General features: G+C 43.6%; 3 protein-coding genes across 5 annotated transcripts in view; 2 read left to right on the top strand and 1 right to left on the bottom strand.

Moving 5' to 3' along the window:
- NF1 (neurofibromin 1) overlaps positions 1-23,529 on the bottom strand; it is a 252,287-nt gene that overhangs the window by 99,085 nt on the left and 129,673 nt on the right. The window lies entirely within an intron of this gene.
- Positions 2,214-5,321, top strand: OMG (oligodendrocyte myelin glycoprotein). 2 transcript variants are annotated; one of them, XM_060757058.2, is made up of 2 exons: positions 2,214-2,607; positions 3,490-5,321. In XM_060757058.2, the coding sequence occupies exon 2, from the start codon at positions 3,496-3,498 to the stop codon at positions 4,810-4,812; it is 1,317 nt and encodes a 438-aa protein (XP_060613041.2). In that variant the 5' UTR covers positions 2,214-2,607; positions 3,490-3,495; the 3' UTR covers positions 4,813-5,321. The 2 variants fall into 2 exon arrangements, with proteins under 2 accessions (XP_060613041.2, XP_060613042.2); XM_060757059.2 differs by lacking the exon at positions 2,214-2,607 and adding an exon at positions 3,261-3,355.
- Positions 13,518-23,456, top strand: LOC132763521 (uncharacterized). The gene is made up of 2 exons (XM_060757057.2): positions 13,518-13,629; positions 21,510-23,456. Exon 2 carries the CDS (start codon positions 21,517-21,519, stop codon positions 22,792-22,794), a length of 1,278 nt encoding a protein of 425 aa, XP_060613040.2. The 5' UTR covers positions 13,518-13,629; positions 21,510-21,516; the 3' UTR covers positions 22,795-23,456.

The following is a 23,529-nucleotide window of genomic DNA, read 5'->3' on the forward strand; positions in this document are numbered from 1 at the left end:
TGGACCATATTTTCGGTCTTGCGAACTACTGGTGGTCCACAGAGCACTAGTTGGGAACCACTGGTTTAATGTTACACAGCATGGAACAGGGCATCAGTAAAAAGGGATGGGCCCAGAGTTACGGGAGTAATGTTACGTAAGGAAATGCTAAATAGGTCCGGAAAGAACCCACAGATCAGCAGCAAAGGTCCAACCTCCAAGGCAAAGCAGAACACAAAATAGCTTTACTTCAAATGGCCACTGTTTGAAGTAAAGACTGGAGTTAGTGAATGTGTAAAATAAACCCGAAGTTCTTAATAGCTTATATTCAAACACACACACACACACACACACACACTACCCCCAAGCTCCAGCCATTCATTTTCCATATGGATGCTTCAATACTGATCCTGACATTTAGAGCTCAAAATGGCCAAGGACCTTTATATCTTAGGGACCACCTCATTCCTTTTTCCATCAGTGGTTACCTCGATCTACCCAAGAAAATCTCCTACACATACCGGGCCCTAGGGAGGTACACCTGGAAGATACAAGGCGTAGAGCTTTTTCGACCTATGCTCCAATTCTGTGGAACTCATTGCCTCCATACGTTAGAGCAATGTCGGAGTTGCGACCTTTTGTAAAAGCGCTCAAGACTTGGCTGTTGGTTGTGCATTTAAGTAAAGTGATCAGATCTAATTTGCCAAATAGTCACTGTTGAATGTTTTTATGTTGTGTAAATTGTAAGTCGCTCGGAGCACCTTGTGGAGAGCGGCTAATTAAGAAATAAAGTGAAGTGAAGTGAATTAGCAAGTGGAGGCATCCTTCTGTGCATCACCTTCTTCTGAACCATATAATAGATGGGGTTATTTATTTGTCGTGTCAGAGCAACCAGTCCATTATATATTACATTTCTAACAGAACAAGCAAACAGACAAAAAATTACACAACTTGTGAGTTTGGTAGTTGGTTAAATGTCCTTTGACCAGTATCTGGCCACTTGGAGTGCTTCCGGTGTTGCTGCAAGAAGGTCCTCCATTGTGCATGTGGCAGGGCTCAGGTTGCATTGCAGCAGGTGGTCAGTGGTTTGCACACTTGCATGTCAGTGGCACCACACTTGCATGTCGAGGATTCCACTTTGTAGCCCCATTTCTGAAGGTTGGCTCTGCATCTCGTGGTGCCAGAGTGCAGTCTGTTCAGTGCCTTCCAAGTCGCCCAGTCTTCTGTGTGCCCAGGAGGGAGTCTCTCATTTGGTATCAGCCATTGGTTGAGGTGCTAGGTTTGGGCCTGCCACTTTTGGATTCTCGCTTGCTGAGGTGTTCCAGCGAGTGTCTCTGTAGATCTTAGAAAACTATGTCTAGATTTAAGTCGTTGGCGTGCTGGCTGATATCCAAACAGGGGATGAGCTGGAGATGTCTCTGCCTTGGTCCTTTCACTATTGGCTGCTATCTCCTGGCAGATGTCAGGTGGTGCAATGCCGGCTAAGCAGTGTAATTTCTCCAGTGGTGTAGGGTGCAGACACCCCGTGATAATGCGGCATGTCTCATTAAGAGCCACATCCATTGTTTTAACATGGTGAGATGTGTTCCACACTGGGCATGCATACTCTGCAGCAGAGTAGCACAGCGCAAGGGCAGATGTCTTCACTGTATCTGGTTGTGATCCCCAGGTTGTGCCAGTCAGCTTTCGTATGATATTGTTTCTAGCACCCACTTTTTGCTTGAAGTTCAGACAGTGCTTCTTGTAGGTAAGAGCACGGTCCAGAGTGACTCCCAGGTATTTGGGTGCGCGGCAATGCTCCAGTGAGTTTCCTTCCCAGGTGATCTTCAGAGCTCGGGATGCTTCTCTGTTCTTGAAATGAAAGGCACATGTCTGTGTTTTAAATGGGTTAGGGATCAGCTGGTTAACCCATCTAGATGGGGTCAGGTTGATCCATGGGTGAGTGGTGGATTAATATAAGAAGCACCTTATCTAAGACAGGGGGCTGGTATAGGCAGTCCTTGGGCTTCCTTGAAACGGTATGATTTAAATGCCTCTTTAACAACCCTGCAGGTTTAAGCGCTGCAGTTGAAGAATGCAGAAGTAGGCTCTTGGGCAAGAAAAGGTGGTTCAAATCAAAGGCAGAGAGCAGGAGGAGACTGCTAAACACCAAAGGAGCCTTCTAGCTAACTAAAAAATGCCAAAAAATGAGAGAGAGAGAGAGAGAGAGAGAGAAGCCTCAGAGGTTGGATGCTATTTGCACAGTTCAAGTATGTGTGCTGCATCCTAATGCACTGAGCTATGTCCCAAGAGGAGGGTGGAGGAAAGAAACATACAGACAGAACTTTGGGAAGTCGGGTCTCTTTAAAAGAGAGAGAGAGAGGAGAGAGAGGGAGGCAGTCCGTTCTGTTGAGTTTGCACCCCTGGCAATAAATTTGAGTCAGCACCAAAAAGACAGCTCTGCAGTCCTCCTCCGACGGAGCGAGCGCTGATCAGGTGGTTGCAGAACCCCTGGAAACGGCAGTACGATGCAGCTGAGGCGGCAAAGCACAACCCACAGACAAACTGTGGCTCCCTTCGAGAGCAAGCCGGCCTTTGCATTCCCATCTTCCAGGGAAAGGATGCACTAAGGCTGCGGTAGGGAATAGGGTAAGTAGGTCTTCTCCCCCTCTCCACCCCCATTTGCTTTTATACAGCCGGATAATGCTATGCTCTTCATCCCATATCCATGGTTGGTTGTGTGTGTCTGTGTATTTAAAGTAAACGACACAGAAGGAAGAAAATGATGCCTTTCGCTTGGCAGTTCCATGCACCAGAGGTCTGCTGCAGTAGCTGCTAAGACAATTTCATCCTGACATTAAATTTTGGCTTTAGAGATGGAGATGTTGTTGCCATGCTTCCAAAAAAGGGGAGTCGTGTTATAGGAAGGGGGGCAATGTTTGTGGTGAGATTCAGGTAGGTTGCCACGGCATGACATTCTTCCAAATCTATGTCTCTGATCCAACATAGCTTCTTTTTACAGAACTGCTATAGTACTGCAGAGATTTAAGACTGATATTGCCGCCAGCTATACCTCCACCGTAATGCAAACACACACCACGGGCATCATTCTTCATAAAAGACAGAAAATAGGAAAGAAGAATATTCAAAAGATAAACACAGCATTCAGATTGCTGTAAACAGAAAGCAGACATTGTATAATATTTGGACAAGACCAGCCGTTTAGGAAGAATGCTACCATTGGGAGCTGAAGGCATAAGGGAGGGGGGAAGAGATGAGGAGGGAAGTGGAAATAGATGAGCCTCTTTCTGCCAGACAGCAGAGACAGTGGGATGAAGAGAGCCTTTGTAAATAAGCGGGCTTTTGAACCTATGAGGTCTATGCCACAGTGATGTAGGTATGTGTGGGATTTTCCTTGAAATGTGCTTCCATCGGCGAGGCATCTCTGCTTGAGATTTATCCAACTGCCTTATGAACCGCATTCGAAATCTGTGTAATAATTTGGGTGTTTCTGTATGCATTTGCTTCCAGGCAACCATGGAAAACCGGGTCTTGAAGGCGCCACCCTGTGTCCTGGCTCTTCTCTTCATCCTACCAGCCGTTCAGGGGATTTGTCCTTCTGTGTGTTCATGCTCAGGAAATGACAGGAATGTGGACTGTTCTGGCGGAAACCTGACAACGCTGCCCCACGGACTTCAGAATAACATCACCTATTTAAACCTGTCCCATAACCACTTGGTGGACCTCGACCGCCAGCTGACAAAGTTCACCAATTTGAGGACCCTGGATCTTTCCCACAATTGGCTCCAGAACCTCCCAGCTCACCTGCCCAGGTCACTGTGGGAAATATATGCGGCATACAACAACATCAGGGTCCTTCAGAAGCTTGACACGGCATACCAGTGGAACCTTAAAGTCCTTGATGTCTCCAGGAACATGGTGGAAAGGGCCGTCCTCATTAACAACACCATGAGCAGCCTCAGGTTCCTCAACCTTAGTAGCAACAAGCTCTGGACTGTCCCCACCAACATTCCTTACAACACCGAAACGGTGGATCTATCCGACAACTTCTTGACACAAATACTACCAGGCACACTAATGAGGCTCACGCACCTTTCTAAGTTTTACCTGCACAACAACAAGTTCACCTATATTCCTGAGGGAGCTTTTGACCAGCTTGTCCAACTCCAACTAATAACCCTTTACAACAACCCTTGGGCATGTGGGGATGATAGCGAGGAAGCCCTCTCCTATCTCCAGAAATGGGTGGAAGAAACCAGCGCTATGGTCCTGGGGTCGCCGTGCTCCTTTGAGGCCACCACGTACTTGCCAACTCCCACAACGGCAGAGAACCCCCTCCTTGTGAAAGCAATGAAGGCGTTGCACACAGCTGGGCCTCCGGTGGCAACTGAACAAACCAGACTCGTGCATCAACAGTTCAGAATGAAAGACATCAGTCTAAGCGCTACTGTTGGGCGAACAATTGCGTTCACAAGCACGGGCAGGCCGCTGTCCTTGCACCCGGAAGGGCTGAGCACAGAGAAGCTCAGTTCTTATGAAGCGGCTGCAGCCGGGCACACCATCTACATTCAAGATACATCCTCTCTGAATGCAAGCACAATAGGCCTAGCAGGATTGTCCACCACGCCAATGACCTTGGGTATCACCGGCGGGATGCCTACAAACTATTCAAAGAGACCTCAAAGCACAACTACTGTAAAGAGAGAGGAATCTACCAAGAAAATTAACCCTCGGGCACCCTCCAAAGCAACGGCTTCAGAGCGGTGCTGGATCTTTGTCGTAATGCTTGCCGTGGTGTCCCTAGAAATGGGCTATGGATTTGTGCTGAAGTGAATAAGTTGCTTTGTTATTCCAGTGTGGAGGGAACATAAATGCTTGTGTGCCATGTCTTAAATGCAAGTAGAAATGCCCGTTTAAGAGTCCAAAAAGTGACCATAAAAAGAACGCAACTCCTACATGAAAAGACTGCACAAAATTATGTCTTGATAACCAAGCTGCTACTTATTCTAACTATGTCTTACTGAATTAAGGGGGGGGGGGGGGAGAGAAGCCTAATTCTATCAAATAATATAATCGTTTTTAAATGAAATGTGCTTATTTTGTATTTACATTTTTAATTTTCTTCACACAAATATATATATATGAAAATATGTCAGTATTTTATGTATTGATTATGAATAGTTTTGTCATTAAACATCTGGAAAGAAAAAGGCCTGTATTATATATGTATTGCCTTGCTTGACTTGCCAGTCAGAGTCCTGTAATAGATAAGTCCTGGTCCTTTATAAGAGATGAAATGCAAAAAAATGAAAAAGGGAGACAATAAAGACATCTAAAACTCATTCGCTTCTTATTTTGAGGCATATAGCTGAGGCATAGGTGCATAGGGACAAGTTAAATTTGAGTTAATACATATGATGGGATCAATTTAAAAATGCGTAAAGCTGTAACAACAGTAACCAAACCATGCACTAACTGCACTTAACTCTCTTAATTCAGATTCCAGGAGTGCAGTAAAACCATGGCTTAAGTCTACTGAGCTGGATGTTGCCTCCTGGGCCCATAAAGGGAGCTATAAGCAAGGCCTGGTTGCCACCTTCATACAGAAGGGTAGCCTTGTTCCAAAAGGGTACAACACAGAACAGACTTAGTCCAAACCATATTTTGCAAAGGCATTTCAAATCATTTTTTTCCAATCAATATATAACTTAACAGAAACCAAAGTCAAAGGGAAGCTTAACCCCAGCTAAACATTCATGACATGTGCCTAGTGCTCTGGAAGCAACAGACAGATGCTTTAGTTCAGAGAATGCCTTTCTGAATGGGATTTTATGAAAGAGAGCTTTCAGACAGTAGCCCAGTAGTTAAAAAATATGCTTAATGATTCAAAATGAGACCATTTCTTTAGGATTGCAAGTGGGGTTCTGAATGTTGATTAATTACTTGCCAGGAGAGGTGTGTAATACAATGATGATAAAGACGACGACGACGACGACGACGATGATGATAATAATAATAATAATATAACACTTACTGGGCAACTGTCTTTTGATGTGTGAGAGCCATTCAGCAGTGGAACTCTCTGCCCCGGCGTGTGGTGGAGGCTCCTTCTTTGGAAGCTTTTAAACAGAGGCTGGATGGCCATCTGTCAGGGGTGATTTGAATGCAATATTCCTGCTTCTTGGCAGGGGGTTGGACTGGATGGCCCATGAGGTCTCTTCCAACTCTTTGATTCTATGATTCTATGATCAGAGCTATTTCAGTATAAAGTGCAAACAGGGACATGCTGCCTCTAAAGCAGTGGTTCCCAACCATTTTTTGATCAGGGGCCACTTGACCAGAGACCACTTTGGGCAGGGACCACTTGACCAGGGACCGCTTTGACCAGGGACCGCTTTAAGAAGGCACCACTTGACCAGGGGCCACTCTGACCAGGGACCGCTTTGACCAGGTACCACTTGACCAGGGACCACTTCAAGACTTAATGACTTAGATGAAGGGTTAGAAGGCATGATCATCAAGTTTGCAGATGCCACCAAATTGGGAGGGATAGCCAATACTCCAGAGGACAGGAGCAGGATTCAAAACGATCTTGACAGATTGGAGAGATGGGCCAAAACTAACAAAATGAAGTTCAACAGGGACAAATGCAAGATACTCCACTTTGGCAGGAAAAACGAAATGCAAAGATACAGAATGGGGGACAATGCCTGGCTCAATAGCAGTACATGTGAGAAAGATCTTGGAGTCCTCGTGGACAACAAGTTAAACATGAGCCAACAATGTGATGTAGCGGCAAAAAAAGCCAATGGGATTTTGGCCTGCATCAATAGGAGCATAGTGTCTAGATCTAAGGAAGTAATGCTACCCCTCTATTCTGCTTTGGTTAGACCACACCTGGAATATTGTGTCCAATTCTGGGTACCACAATTGAAGAGAGATATTGACAAGCTGGAGTGTGTCCAGAGGAGGGTGACTAAAATGATCAAGGGTCTGGAGAACAAGCCCTATGAGGAGCAGCTTAAAGAGCTGGCCATGTTTAGCCTGAAGAAGAGAAGGCTGAGAGGAGATATGATAGCCATGTATAAATATGTGAGAGGAAGCCACAGGGAGGAGGGAGCAAGCTTGTTTTCTGCTTCCCTGGAGACTAGGACGTGGAACAATGGCTTCAAACTACAAGAGAGGAGATTCCATCTGAACATGAGGAAGAACTTCCTGACTGTGAGAGTCGTTCAGCAGTGGAACTCTCTGCCCCAGAGTATGGTGGAGGCTCCTTCTTTGGAGGTTTTTAAACCATCTGTCAGGGGTGCTTTCAATGCAATATTCCTGCTTCTTCACAGGGGTTTGGACTGGATGGCCCATGAGGTCTCTTCCAACTCCATGATTCTATGATTCTAAGTTAACACTTAACCAGGGACTGCTCTGACCAGGGACCACTTTGACCAGGGACTACTTCAAGAAGGTACCACTTAACCAGGGATCGCTTTGATGAGGGACCACTTGACCAGGGACTACTTCAAGAAGGTACCACTTAACCAGGGATCGCTTTGATGAGGGACCACTTGACCAGGGACTACTTCAAGAAGATACCACTTAACCAGGGACCGCTTTGTCCAGGGACTGCTTTGACCAGGGACTATTTTGACCAGGGACCCCTCTTGGTTCTGAATCTTCTGAGTCTTTGGTCAACTTTAGATTCAGTTTGGTTATTTGGGGTGGTGATTCAGAAAATTGAATTGGATAGACCACATCAGCTCTAGTTTCCAATATAGAACATATTCCACCCAGTAGTCATCATCTGTTCTCTCACAGAAAACCATATTTGATAGTCTAGAGCTGATGTGGTAGTAGTAAACCTTCATGAGTGATCAGCCTCTCCCCTCCCAACATCCCCTCCCAACATTGCGTTGTCACTGTAAGAGGGTTTTGCGATACCAGTCGCTCTCATTGCCGCATGGTTTCAAGGAAATGATGTAGTAATGGTGAGGCAGTGCAACATATTTAATTCTTATGGACGACTGGTGGTCCATGGACCACAGATTGGGAACTTCAGCTCTTAAGGAAACCTTAATACTGAGGAAATAACAAATGTGGGGCAGAGGCAGCATCACTATTTAGTGGCACAGCTGAGCACCTGCTTTGCATGCAGGAGATGCCAGGTTTGGTTGCTGGCACTTCCAATTTGGAAGAGACCAAGAGGCAGGCGCTGTCTGAAACACACTGAAGGCAGAGTAAACAATGCTGGGCGTAATGGACAAAACAGTCTGAATACCAAACAACATTAAGCCCCCATGTCATACCACCCATCCTTGTTTTAAGCATCACACTTATCAACTTCTCCAGTCTGAGTGCCGCGTGTGACAACTGCTATGCACAAGGTTGGTTTCCCTGGAAATAAGAGCTACAGGCAAGAAGTCGTCGTTTCCTTAGCGGCAAGCAGCAGGGGGATAGAAGGGAGGAGAGACACAAGATACTTGAAATGTGCAGCTGTTGAATGATTCAGCTCCAGGGAAGCTGCAAGAGGGACATATTCCATTTGCTTGGATTCAACTAAGAGCGTTTTGGGTACACATCCCAGCCAGGACACGGTTACTCCCTTCCTTAAGCACAGTTAATAAAAGATGGATGCTATCATGGCTTGCGGGAGTGAAATTGGGAATAAACCCAGACCTGTCTTCCTATCTTTGAGAGGTTGCAGAAACCCACGTCCTGTTTGGAATGCAAATATTGTGAGCGAGATGCGAAGGTAGAAAGGGGAAGGTCTGGCGGGCAAACCCCGGCACGTGCCAGGTCCCACAACGGGTTGCATATCGCAGCAGCCATTTCCATGGTTACCAGGAGCAAGGGATTCAGAAAGGAAAGGCTAGTCCTACATTTAGAAAAACAACCATTTTCTTCCCGACACGGTTCAAGGAAATCGGAATGGCAAAGTCACACGCCAACTAGGATCGAGATTAGATAATCTGAGAATACGTGCAAAATACAAAGGGCAGTTCTATTACACGGAAGCCAGTGCGGCGTAGTGGTTTGAGAATAAGATTTTGACTCTGAACCACCTTTCATCATGGAAACCCATTGGATGACCTTGGGCAAGTCAGAACCTCAGAAGAAGGCTTCTTGAAGAAACCTTTCCAAGAAAAACGTCATGATAGGGTCATAAATCCAAAACGTCATGATAGGGTCATAAGTCCACAACTACTTGAAGGAACACGAGTTGCATTACAAGAGTGGTCGATCTCCCAAACTGGGACTGCTGCAACAGTGTTCTGAGGGCCAAAAGGGATCTCTATTTTCATCCAACCTCCTTGGAACTAGTTCCAAAGACAGGATGAATTTGGAGACACACAGAGCAAGAGCCAGCTGCAACATATCTTTCAGCCGCCCTTACGTAGCCAGGAAAGGCAAGGCGCGCCTATCTGGCCTAGCCATCTCAGCCAAAACCCATTTTCAGCTTGTGCAGTCCAAGGAGACAAGATCTTAGGAGAAATGAGGCCAACCACTTGCTCTCTAGACCAGTGTTTCTCAACCTAGGGGTCGGGACCCCTGGAGGGGTCGCAAGGGGGTGTCAGAGGGGTCACCAAAGACCATCAGAAAACACAGTATTTTCTGTTGGTCATGGGGTTTCTGAGTGGGAAGTTTGGCCCAGTTCTGTCACTGGTGGGGTTCAGAATGCTCTTTGATTGTAGGTTAACTATACATCCCAGTAACTACAACTCACAAGTGTCAATGTCTGTCTTTCCCAAACTCCACCACTGTTCACATTTGGGCATATTGAGTATCCATGCCAAGTTTGGTTCAATTCCATCATTGTTTAAGTCCACGGTGCTCTATCTGGATGTAGATGAACTACAACTCCCAAACTCAAGGTCCCACCAAAGTGTTTTCTGTTGGTCATGGGAGTTCTGTGTGCCAAGTTTGGTTCAATTCCATCATTGGTGGGTTCAGAAGGCTCTTTGATTGTAGGTGAACTATAAATCCCAGCAACTACAATTCCCCAATGACAAAATCAATCCCCCCCAACCCCACCAGTATTCAAACTTGGGTATATTGAGTATTTGTGCCAAATTTGGTCCAGTAAATGAAAATACATCAGATATTTACATTACAATTGATATCAGTAGCAAAATGACAGTTATGAAGTAGCAATGAAAATTATTTTATGGTTGGGGGGTCACCACAACAGGAGGAACTCTATTAAGGGGTTGTGGCAATAGGAAGGTTGAGAACCACTGCTCTAGACCCTTGCCCATCCTGGCTTATAAAATCGGCTGGGGGGGGGGGGGTGTAGGATTGGGTGAAAGTGCTGGTGAACTTGACCCCATGACCAACAGAAAATACTGTGTTTTCTGATGGTCTTTGGTGACCCCTCTGACCCCCTCACGACCCCTCCCCCAGGGGTCCCGACCCCCAGGTTGAGAAACGATGTTGTAAATCGTAGCCTAGAAACAAAGCCAATTAGATTCCAGCAGGCAGTAGTAAGATGATGTGCAGAGGGTGAGTGGGTCAATTGCAATATGCCAGCATAGACCAGTAGTTCTCAACCTTTCTAATGCCGCGTTCCTCAACCATAACATTATTTTCATTGCTACTACATAATGGTAATTTTGCTACTGTTATGAATCATAATGTCAATATCTGATATGCAGAATGTATTTTCATGCTCTGGACCAAAAACCCAAAATACACCCAAATTTGAATACTGGTGGGGTTCGGGGGAGGTTGATTTTGTCATTTGGGAATTGTAGTTGCTGGGATTTATAGTTCACCTGGTGCCCCTAGTGACGCAGTGGGTTAAACCCCTGTACCGGCAGGACTGAAGACCGACAAGTCGCAGGTTTGAATCCAGGGAGTGGTGGATGAGCTCCCTCTGTCAGCTCCAGCTCCTCATACGGGGACATGAGAGAAGTCTCCCACAAAGATGATAAAAACATCAAAAATCATCCAGGTGTCCCCTGGGCAACATCCTTGCAGACAGCCAATTCTCTCACACCAGAAGCGACTTGCAGTTTCTCAAGTCGCTCCTGACACGACAAAAAAAAATAGTTCACCTACAATCAAAGAGCATTCTGAACTCCACCATCGATGGAATTGAACCAAACTTGGCACACAGAACTCCCATGACCAACACCAAATACTGAAGAGGGTTGATGGGCATTGACCTTGAGTTTTGGAGTTGTAGTTCACCTACATCCAGAGAGCACTGTGGACTCAGACAATGATGAATCTGGACCAGAAATCCTCAATATGTCCAAATGTGAACACTGGTGGAGTTTGGAGAAAATAGACCTTAACATTTGGGAGTTGTAGTTGCTGGGATTTGTAGTTCACCTACAATCAAAGAGCATTATGAACCTCACCAATGATAGAATTATGTCAAAATTCCCACAGAAAACCCCCATGACCAATACAAAATACTGTGTTTTCTGATGGTCTTTAGAGACTGTTCTGACACCCCCCTCGTGACCCCCCCAGGGGCTCTGACCCCCGGGTGGAGAAATGCTGTGTTAACTGATTATTAGATTCAGTCATGTTGTGGTGACCCCCAACCATAACATTATTTTTGTTGTTACTTCATAACTGTAATTTTGCTCCCGTTATGAATCATCATGTAAATATCTGATATAAAGGATGTATTTTCATGCTCTGGACCAAATTTGGCACAAATACCTGATATGCCCAAATTTGAATACTGGTGGAGTTTGGGGAATATATATATGTTAGAAACTCTGTTCTGGCTTTGTGAGGTTTTGTGCAGAGAAGGAGATCCTACACCAATTCTACAATCTATAACTCTTCCCTAAAACTTAATACTTAAAACTTCTCCAAATCTCCTTAAGCCTCAAGCCTCCAAAACTCTTAGAAAGACATAAGGACATAAGAATAAGCAAACACAGAGTGATACCGCAAACTTCCGGTAGCGGCATGATGGCAGACACTAGGGTTTGTTGAAGCTCCTCAACAAGCTTCTCAACAACCCGCTTTTCCGCAAGCCTTTGGTAGAGTGGGGTCTCTTCCCCAGCTCCCCCCAACCCAGCAGCGAGAAGCAGTTGGGCGCTAGAAACTCTTTGTGCCTTCCAACCAAAAAACACCAACCCAGGAACTATTGGTATGGTTCGTTGGAGGCCGAATTAGAAGAGTTGTGCAGGGCGCGGAAAGGATACCCGGCGAAAGCCGGGAACAGAACGCCGGCCACTATTTTAAATTTTAAGAAGACGAGAAGGAAAGGAAAGAAGAAAGGAACCCCAGGTTGGGTAAGAAAGCTAACAAATACCTTCGGAATAAAGATAAAAGACTAAGGAAAATAAGAGATATAAAGAAAATACTGTGTTTTCTAATGGTCTTTGGTGACCCCTCTGACCCCCTCATGACCCCTCCCCAGGGGTTCCGATCCCCAGGTTGAGAAACACTGTCATATACCGTAGCCTAGAAAAAGAATTCATGGAAAATATGGGTTCTGAAGAGACCCTCGAAGAAATAAGAGGAAGCATGGCGAGGACGAGAGATAGGGCCTTCTCGGTGGTGGCCCCTCGGCTGTGGAACATCCTTCCCGTGGACATTAGACAGGGTCCTTCCCTGATGATATTCCGCAGGAAATTACAAACTTGGTTGTTCAAGAAGGTGTTCGAACAAGAAGTGCAATGATTGGTAATTACAATAGGAATGGAATAACGGAAAATGATATTGGATTGTGGTTTGGACGATGAGACGACGCTGAATGGTTTTCGTAGTAATGACAATGTTTTGTATTATGCTTTTTGTATAATGTTTTTGCATAATGGATTGAGAATCGTTTTTATACTGTGTTTTGTATTTTGTTATACACCGCTGTGAGTCGCTCCTGGGCTGAGAACAGCGGTATATAAGCAAAGTAAGTAAGTAAGTAAGTAAATAAATAAATATCCTGGGAGGCGGTTTCAAGCATACAGAGCAGCATGGTGTAAGACAAGTTTGGGTAAGTATGAGTCATGAAAAAAAATGGAACTGACTGGCAGAGCTATATTGATATAAGGAAGTAGAGAGGGAAAGTAATCAAATGATGGTCTCTTGCAATCTCTACTACCTGAGCAATGGAGGACAACATCATTCTAGTCTTGACAAAAGAGGGAATAGCCTTGCACTTGCCTAACTCCCAAAGTGGATTCCTACCATTGAGGAAGTTGCCTGTTATTGACTCACTGTGATAGGTGTGAAAAGGAAGATGCTTCCTCGAAGTTGACAAATAGCCCCTGTTGAGATTTTTCAAAATCAGCTGATCATTTTTTAGACCAATTTTGTGATTCAACTGATTTGGTTAAAAAAGGGTTTATTGTGGATTATTCTAACTAACTAAGCTATTAGTCACCGTGGCTTGCAGAACATACCCGTGCAAGCACTGGAGACTGAAAAAGGCTTTCTGTATTTTCATGATCCTTCCTGAACCCTATAGGCAGGCTATTTCTATTCAACACCATATTTACTTTGGATTGTGTTTTGCAAACAAGGAAGCAAACCCTTTGTTAGCTGCGTGATTACCTCACTCTGAAGCCTGACATAAATTGCAGTCCCTGATGTTCCTGTCCAGCTGTGGCCAAGTCTGCAAAGCTGGAGGAGCAAAGGAGCTGCATTTGATCTCCTCCAAGACCAGGAGCCAAAGGGGAGAAAAAGAGCCAGGTATGGAATCTGATATTGCGACACAGATGCCTTGTTTTGTAAGGGACACTGCCTGCTTCTATGATGGGCTCATGTGCTAAAGGTGGTTCTCCTTTCCAAATGTTGTCCAAGGGCAGGATAATAAAGGTCCCAGGGAATGCTGAATCAGTGGCATTTGATTGTCAGGCAGCTTGGTCATCCCTATTTATTTATTTATGACATTTATATGCTGCCCTTCTCACCCCGAAGGGGACTCAGAGAGGCTTATAATAATAATAATAATAATAATAATAATAATAATAATATATATATATATATATACACACACACACACACACACACACACACACACACAATATATATTATTAGTATAGTGCAATATCAGTAATATAGGTTCTTGTGGGTTTTTTCGGGCTATAGGGCCATGTTCTAGAGGCATTTCTCCTGACGTTTCGCCTGCATCTATGGCAAACATCCCCAGAGGTAGTGAAGTCTGTTGAAATTAGGACAATGGGTTTATATATCTGTGGAATGACCAGGGTGGGACAAAGGACTTTTGTTTGCTGGAGCTAGGTGTGAATGTTTCAACTGACCACCTTCATTAGCATTTGAAGGCCTGGCTGAGCCTGGGAAAATCCCCTGTTGGGAGGTGTTAAGATGTGCCTGGTTGTTTCCTCTCTGCCATTGAAATCCACAAGCATGTGGACAATTTCAACAGAAAGGAAGAGACCATGAAAATGAACAAAATCTGCTACCAGTATTAAAAAACTCTAAAATTACAACAGCAAAGCAACAGAGAGGAAACAACCAGGCACATCTTAACACCTCTCAACAAAAGATTTTCTCAGGCTCAGCTAGGCCTTCAAATGCTAATGAAGTGGTCAGTTGAAACATTCACACCTAGCTCCAGCAGAGAAGAGCTCTTTGCCCCACCCCAGCCATTCCACAGATATATAAACCCATTTTCCTATTTCCAACAGACCTCACAACCTCTGAGGATGCTTGCCATAGATGCAGGCGAAACATCAGGAGAAATGCCTCTAGAACATGGCCCTATAGCACGAAAAAACCCACAAGAACCTAGTGATTCCAGCCATGAAAGCCTTCGACAATACATCAGTAATATATATTGCTATATTGTACTATACCATTATATTGTAATATTATTAGTAATATTACATGTAATATAAATATATACCGTATATACTTGAGTATAAACCGACCCGAATATAAGCCAGGGCATCGAGTATAAGCCAAGGGTGGGAAATGCAGCTGCTACTGGTAAATTTCAAAATAAAAATAGAGACCAATAAAATTACATTATTTATTTATTTTTGTCGTGTCAGGAGCAACCTGAGAAATTGCAAGTCGCTTCTAGTGTGAGAGAATTGGCCGTCTGCAAGGACGTTGCTCAGGGGACACCCGGATGATTTGATGTTTTATCATCCTTGTGGGAGGCTTCTCTCATGTCCCCACATGAGGAGCTGGAGCTGATAGAGGGAGCTCATCCGCCTCTCCCCGGATTTGAACCTGCGACCTGTCGGGTCTTCAGTCCTGCCGGCACAGGGGTTTAACCCACTGCGCCACCAGGGGCTCCATATTACATTAATTGAGGCATCAATAGGTTAAACGTTTTTGAATATTTACATAAAACTTTAAGATAAAACTGTCCAACTCTGATTAAATCATTATTCTAACCTTCCTTCTTCAATGTAAATGTGCTTCTGTATCCTTCCAATAATAATAAAGAGAAAAATAAGAAATGTAATAAAAATAATAATAGAGTAAAATAATAAATGTAATAATAAAAATATAGTAAAATAATCAATGTAATAATAACAACAATAATGGGTTGTTGTAGGTTTTTCCGGGCTATATGGCCATGTTCTAGAGGAATTTTCTCCTGATGTTTCGCCTGCATCTATGGCAAACATCCTCAGAGGTAGTGAGGACTGTTGGAAGTAGGAAAATGGGTTTATATATCTGTGGAATGACCAGGGTGAGACAAAGGACTTTTGTCTGCTGGAGCTAGGTGTGAATGTTTCAACTGACCACCTTGATTAGCATTTAATGGCTTGGAAGTGCCTGGGGGGGAATCTTTTGTTGAGAGTGATTTGTTGTGCCTGATTGTTTACTCTCTGTTGTTTTGCTGTTGTAATTTTTGAGTTTTTTAATACTGTTAGCCAGATTTTGTTCATTTTCATGGTTTCTTCCTTTCTGTTGAAATTGTCCAACAATAATAAATAGAGTAAAACAATACATTTAATAAAATAATATTAATAACAGAGTAAAATAATAAATAACTTTGATTCGAGTATAAGCCGAGAGGCGCTTTTTCAGCCTAAAAAAGAGGCTGAAAAACTAGGCTTATACTCGAGTAATTATAATATGATATTATTAGTAGTAGTATTATATTGCATTACATTATAATATTATAAATATTATATGTATATACAATATATTATAATATAATATAATATAATATAATATAATATAATATAATATAATATAATATAATATTAGCATAGCACAGGAAACAAGATGGAACTGTCCCCTGGCCCTCTCTCTCTTCACTCTGGCCCAGAGCGGCATTTGGTGCGGGGGGGGGATCCCCTATGCAAGTTTGCCCCCAATATGTGGCTAGCAAATAGTGTCTGTCTCTGTGTGTGTGTGTGTGTGTGTTTGTGTGGAAGGGGTCCTAGTCTTTCCTTTGCTGAGCAGCAGGTTCTCCTGCCTGCCAATATCTTTTCCTTCAGACTTCTTCCCCTCTTCTGATTTCGGCGTTGGGTTCCACAGCAACCAAATCGGGTTGCAAAAAAAGACAGAGTGCGGAAACAGTTTCTTCTGCAGTGAACAAAAATAGAGTGCCAACTTGGCTCTTTTTTCAGGTTTCATGTAATTTCTCAGAATATAATATTCTGAGAAATTTGAACCAGGGACCAATACAGCCAAGTGTCTCATTCTGAGCATTTCTGTGCCTGCATGGAATTGGAAAGTTGTGACATATGTTGCTCTTTAGGTTCTACCCCAAAGTTGGGAGATACTACTCTGTGTTTAGACTTGAGCCATGAAGGTGGTGGGAGGCTGAAATCCTGAACTCCTGAAAAACAAAACCTCTGAGGATGCTTGTCACAGATGCAGGCGAAACGTCAGGAGAGAATGCTTCTAGGACATTAGAATCATAGAATCAAAGAGTTGGAAGAGACCTCATGGGCCATCCAGTCCAACCCCCTGCCAAGAAGCAGGACTATTGCATTCAAATCACCCCTGACAGATGGCCATCCAGTCTCTGTTTAAAAGCTTCCAAAGAAGGAGCCCCCATCACACTCCGGGGCAGAGAGTTCCACTGCTCAACGGCTCTCACAATCAGGAAGTTCTTCCTCATGTTCAGATGGAATCTCCTTTCTTGTAGTTTTAAGCCATTGTTCCATTGCGTCCTAGTCTCCAGGGAAGCAGAAAACAAGCTTGCTCCCTCCTCCCTGTGGCTTCCTCTCACATATTTATACATGGCTATCATATCTCCTCTCAGCCTTCTCTTCTTCAGGCTAAACATGCCCAGCTCCTTAAGCCGCTCCTCACAGGGCTTGTTCTCCAGACCCTTGATCATTTTAGTCGCCCTCCTCAGGACACATTCCAGCTTGTCAATATCTCTCTTGAATTGTGCCCAGAATTGGACACAATATTCCAGTTGTGGTCTAACCAAAGCGGAATAGAGGGGTAGCATTACTTCCCTAGATCTAGACACTATGCTCCTATTGATGCAGGCCAAAATCCCATTGGCTTTTTTTGCCACCACATCACATTGTTGGCTCATGTTTAACTTGTTGTCCACGAGGACTCCAAGATCTTTTTCACACGTACTGCTCTCGAGCCAGGCATTGTCCCCCATTCTGAAACTTTGCCTTTGGTTTTTCCTGCCAAAGTGGAGTATCTTGCATTTGTCACTGTTGAACTTCATTTTGTTAGTTTTGGCCAATCATCTCTCTAAGCTGTCAAGATCGTTTTGAATTCTGCTCCTGTCCTCTTGAGTATTGGCTATCCCTCCCAATAGCCAACATGGCCATACAGCCCAGAAAACCTACAACAACCTCTTGAAAAACATTTTATTGAAACTATTCGTACCATCAGATTAGGCAGAACTCTTTTCTCCCCTTTGTTTATCCATTAGTGACTATGCTGGGCCCCTTCCAAGCTCATAGCATCACGGAACTGGAACAGACTGCAGTGGCCATCTAGTCATATAGTCCAACTTCTAACATACAGAGATACACAATCTTGAAAGATGCCTTTCTAACCTCCAAAGACGGACAGTCCCTTGCACTCTTGGCATCAAGAGATAAATCTTTGATCTAGAACAGTGGTTCTCAACCTGCAGGTCCCCAGATGTTTTGGTCTTCCACTCCCGGAAATCTTAAACTGGCTGAGATTTCTGGGAGTTGTAGGCCTAAACACGTGAGGACCCAGAGTTTGAGAACCACTGATCTAGAAGCACATGTAAAGAACTAGCTCTCTATGCAAGCCATCTATGGCTTATGCCACCACTTTTGTCTTCCCAGTTGGTCTCTAAGGTGCTACAACTTGACATTTGTACCCGTGAGGTAGTGTTCTAGTCTCTGGAGCAGCCAAAAAAATAAGTTCACGCCAACTTCTACATTCTTTCCCTTCAGATATCTAAAGATAATCCCCATATCACCTCACAGGTTTCTCTTTTCCTACTGAAACAGACCCACCAGTTCTCCAAACTGTTCCTCAAAGGACATTTTTTAATCTTGGTTGCCTTCTACTGAACATACTCCAGCTTGTCAATATCCATCTTTTCACTGGTCTGGACACTTAAATGTCTACATTATGGTGGAAAATGTTATCAGGGACGGGAATGCTTCAATGTGAGACCACATGCATATAGAGCCTTGCCCAAGGTCACCCTGGTCTCCATAGTTCTATCTAATCCAGTGGTTCCCAACCATTTTTTGACCAAGGATCACTCTCCAACATTAGCACCAAAAGGGTTACGATTGGGTTTTTGGTCAACTTTAGATTCGGTTTGGTTATTTGGGGTGCTGATTCAGAAAACTGCGTTGGATAGACCACATCAGCTCTAGCTTCTGATACAAAACATATGCCATCCAGTAGTCACCATCTGTCAAAGGCTTTCATGGTCAGAATCACTGGGTTGTTGTAGTTTTTTTGGGTTGTATGACCATGTACTAGAAGCATTATCTCCTGACGTTTCGCCTGCATCTGTGGCAAGCATCCTCATAGGTTGTGAGATTCACAACCTCTGAGGGTGCTTGCCATAGATGCAGGCGAAACATCAGGAGAGAATGCTTCTAGAACATGACCATACAACCCGAAAAACCTACAATTATTATTATTATTTATTTACGTTATTTGTATACCGCTCTTCTCAGCCCTTAGGCGACTACAACAACCCAGTCACAATCTGCTTGCCCAAAGAAAACTATATTTAACTAGCTGTACCCGCCACGTGTTGCTGTGGCCAACCTTCCCTCTTTCTGTCCTTCTTTCCCTCCTTCCTTCACTCCCTCTTTCCTTCCTTCCTTCCCTTCTCTTCTTCCTTCCTTCTCTATTTCCTTCCTTCCCCCTTTTTCTTTCTCTTCTGCTTTCTCTTTTCTTCTTTTTCCTCTTTCCTTCTTTCCTTCCCTCCTTCTCTACATCTTCCCACCTTCCTTCGCTCCCTCTTTCCTTCCTTGTTTCCCTTTTTTCTTTCCCTCCCTTTTTGTCTCCTTTCTTCCTTCTCTCCCTTTCCTGTGGCCTACCTTCCCTCTTTCTGTCCTTCTTTCCCTCCTTCCTTCACTCCCTTTTTCCTTCCTTCCTTCCCTTCTTTCCTTCTCTTCTTCCTTCCTTCTCTATTTCCTTCCTGCTCCCTTTTTCTTTCTCTTCTGCTTTCTCTTTTCTTCCTTTTCTCTTTCCTCCTTTCCTTTCCTCCTTCTCTACATCTTCCCACCTTCCTTCGCTCCCTCTTTCCTTCCTTGTTTCCCTTTTCTCTTTCCTTCTCTCCTTCCTTTCCCTTTTTTCCCCTCCCTCTTTGTCTCCTTTCTTCCTTCTCTCCCTTTCCTTCCTTCTCCCTTTCCTTCTTTCTTTCCCTCCCTCTTTCTTGTCCTTCCTTCATTCCTTCCTTTCTTTTCATCCCCTTTTCTTCCTTTTTTCTGTATTGTCATGTAGCTTTTCATCATTTACCTTTTTGGGCTTTTAAGTCCCTTCTGCTGCATTTTTCAGTGTTTTTATGAGTGAAGGACATACATTGGGTTTTTAGGTGTATTATGTCCAAATTTGGTGTCAATTCATCCAGTGGTTTTTGAGTTCTGTGAATACCACAATCGAACATTACATTTTTATTTATATAGATAAGCCTTGGCATAATAAAAGGGGTTCACAAGACCAGTCGCTCCCATTGCAACGGTGTAGTAACGGTGAGGCTGCAGACCATATTTTTGATCTTGTGGACCACTGATGGTCCATGGACCACAGGTTGGTAACCACTGATATAGAGGTATGTAGGTTCAATGCCTAAGATTTTCAATTAAAAGCTTCCCACACCCCTATGGACTTCATGGAAGCAGGTTATTTTACTAAATTTAAACTATTTCCATTTCATTTTCAACTTTTAAGTCCTCAAAACTGCGGCCAAAAGAAGGAGAGAGAGTAATATAAGACCATCTACCATTTTGAAAATATCATACAGAACCATCCATCACCTGACAAAAGAAGCATTAAATGAAACAGGCAGGCGCATGAATAAAACATACAGTGATATTAAAAATATCCTTCTGCTCGGGATGGATGAGCCAATCTATTTCTGGTCCATACCAGTTTCCCAGGCATTCGGTCTGTTCTATCCAAATGCTGCAGCAACCTGCACATTTCATACGCCCCCGTACACTTTTGTACCATATTCATTTTCACTTGCATTCTAAAAACAGGTATACATCCGTTAACAAAGGAGATGTCTTCCTAGGTATGACTTATTTAATGGGGAAACTGGTACCAGAGGTAGAAATAATGTAAAAAGAATAGGAGTAAGTTCCTACACCACAAAAAAAGGAACGTATTTCAACTCTGGATCAGTTGTGTGGATGGATTGCCATGGGCTTCGTCAAAATGACAACTTGGGAAATCTGGTTTGTTTGGAACCACAGCAACCAGTTTGCTAAATGGATTTATCAAATGGAAAATAGGTTCTTGTGGGTTTTTTTGGGCTATAGGGCCATGTTCTAGAGGCATTTTCTCCTGACGTTTCACCTGCATCTATGGCAAGCATCCTAGGAGGTAGTGAGGTCTGTTGGAATTAGGACAATGGGTTTATATATCTGTGGAATGGCTGGGGTGAAATAAAACGCGATTGCGAAGGTGGTGGGACCGAGAGCAGGGCCCCTCCAGAAGATCTTAGTAACCTTGATGGTTCATAGATAGAGTAAAATAATGTAAATGTAATAAAAACAATAATAAATAGAGTAAAATAATGTAAATGTAATAATAATAATAATAATTAGAATAAAATAATAAATGCAATAAAATCATAATAATAACACAGTAAAATAATAAATAACGTTGCTTGAGTATAAGTCAAGGGGGGCTTTTCAGCTTAAAAAAGGACTGGAAATCTTCGCTTATACTCAAGTATATACGGTATATTATTACCAGTCCAATAACCATTGCTATAATTCACCTCTAGAGCAGCCACTTTCTCAGTAAAAGCTTGAAAAGAAACAAAAGTCATCTTGGGACTTAGTTAATGACCTACTGAACAAAGTTTGCGGACAGAAAGTTCTCAGGTGTCCTGAGGATAACTGTGTGAGGAATACAGACCTGAACTGGCTTTTAATCTGCAGATCAAATCCACTATAATCTTAACATTATTTTTTTTATCACAAATGCAGGTGCACAATGAAGTTCTATTCATTCACCACCTTTGGTCTACTGCTTAGTTCACTTGCATCCACTACTCTCCAAAGCAGTAGCACCACGATGATGGGAACATCTACTCCTCGCCCTGACAGCACCACCCTATCACTGCTCTTGAACCACACCAGGTCGACTCCTGGCCTGGCCAGAGAAGCCACCACAGGACTGGCCAATGAGAACACCACATCTCCGACAGGATTTGTTGAAAGAACCACTGTGGCATTGGCCACCAATGTCACACCTACAGCAGATGCCGTCGCCAATGTCACTACACCACCAACGGGCACCACTGCACTGTTAGTCAACAACAACAACACTACGTCTCTTTCCAGCACCATCAAATCTTTGGCCACACCACTAGCCAACAATACCACTATGTTGCTAGAAAGCAAAACCACCATATCAGCTTCTACTCTGATACACACCATATCATCTATTGGGAAAACTACAATATCATCCAACAACACATTTTTTTCCAGCACCATCAAATCTCCGGCCACACCACTAGCCAACAATACCACTACGTCGCTAGATAACAAAACCACCAAATCAACTTCTACCCTGATGAACACATCACCAATCAGTAAAACTACAGTATCATCCAACAACATGACGTCTCATTCCAGCACCACCAAATCCCCAGCCAAGAATGCTACCACAGCACTAGCCAACAATACCACAACGTTGCTAGAAGACAAAACCACCATACCAACTACTACCGTGATGACCACCACATCACCAATTGGGAAAACTACAATATCATCCAGCACCATCAAATCTCTGGCCAAAAATGCTACCACACCACTAGCCAACAATACCACTACGCTGCTAAAAAACAAAACCACCATATCAACTTCTACCCTGATACACACCATATTATCGATTGGCAAAACTACAATATCATCCAACAACAATACGTCTCTTTCCAGCACCGTCAAATCTCAGGCCAAGAATGCTACCACACCACTAGCCACCAATACCACTACATTGCCAAAAAACAAAAGCACCATATCAACTTCTACCCTGAAGAATACCACATCAGCTATCAGCAAACCTACAATATCATCCAACCAGGAGACGAATTCCACCATGTCTACTCCTCGCTTAGCCAGCAGCACTATAGGTATTTCTACTAGGCTGGCAAACACGACAACAGTGAAAGTGTCTGCTGCGAAAACCACTAAGAATGGGAACACTGTTGTATCGGCACCTTCGTTTCTTGCACTTGCACTGCTTGCTCTTGCAGGACTTTGCTTATAAGAAAGCTTTCTCTATTTGTCTGCTGCCATCCGAGCAGGAAAGCAGAGGACTTCCTCTTCTCTCTTGACCACTCTTCAATCAGTTCTTTGATCAGTCTGACTATATTTTTATGCAGCACTATCAGTCTCTTAATGGAACAATAATCTGAATTCACATTCAAATCAGGATTCAAATGATCACCACATTCAAATCCAAACATTACAGAGGAGATGGATTATTTGAATAGGTGAACTACAGTTTAAGGACAGCCACAGTTTTCAACCTATCCAATGATCCTTCCTAAAAAGTTATTAGTAAATGGTCCCTTATTTCGAGATGAATCGGAAACCACTACTAGCTCAAACTGCATCTGATGCCAGTTCCCAGAATCTGGGAATGTTATTCTTTTTTGGATTAAGACCCACCTAGAATCCCTCAACAACAAAGCCACCGGCCTTGTGGGCTGGGGATTCTGGGAACTATAGGTAACATTGCAAAATTGAATAAGCAATTCATTGTCTTAAACCTACACATGTTACTTGGGGATGAGAGGGAATGGAGGCATATTTACAAAATATATATGTATGTATGTAAGGCCACCAGCCCGGTGACACTCCTCTTTGAGCTAAGCTCAGCAGGTGATGTATTAGCTCTGGAATTGGCTAAATTAAAAAAGGAAATCATTATGGCCTTTGCCCTTATTACCTAGGAGCAAGGCTTTCATGCCCAGAATCACTGATTTGTTGTACGCATTTC

The sequence above is a fragment of the Anolis sagrei genome, chromosome 11, assembly GCF_037176765.1.
Source record: "Anolis sagrei isolate rAnoSag1 chromosome 11, rAnoSag1.mat, whole genome shotgun sequence".
NCBI lineage: Eukaryota > Metazoa > Chordata > Lepidosauria > Squamata > Dactyloidae > Anolis > Anolis sagrei.

What these genes read in the sequence shown, in the direction of transcription:
- OMG (XM_060757058.2), top strand. Translation starts at nt 3,496, where the DNA reads ATGGAAAACCGGGTCTTGAAGGCGCCACCCTGTGTCCTGGCTCTTCTC.
- LOC132763521 (XM_060757057.2), top strand. Translation starts at nt 21,517, where the DNA reads ATGAAGTTCTATTCATTCACCACCTTTGGTCTACTGCTTAGTTCACTT.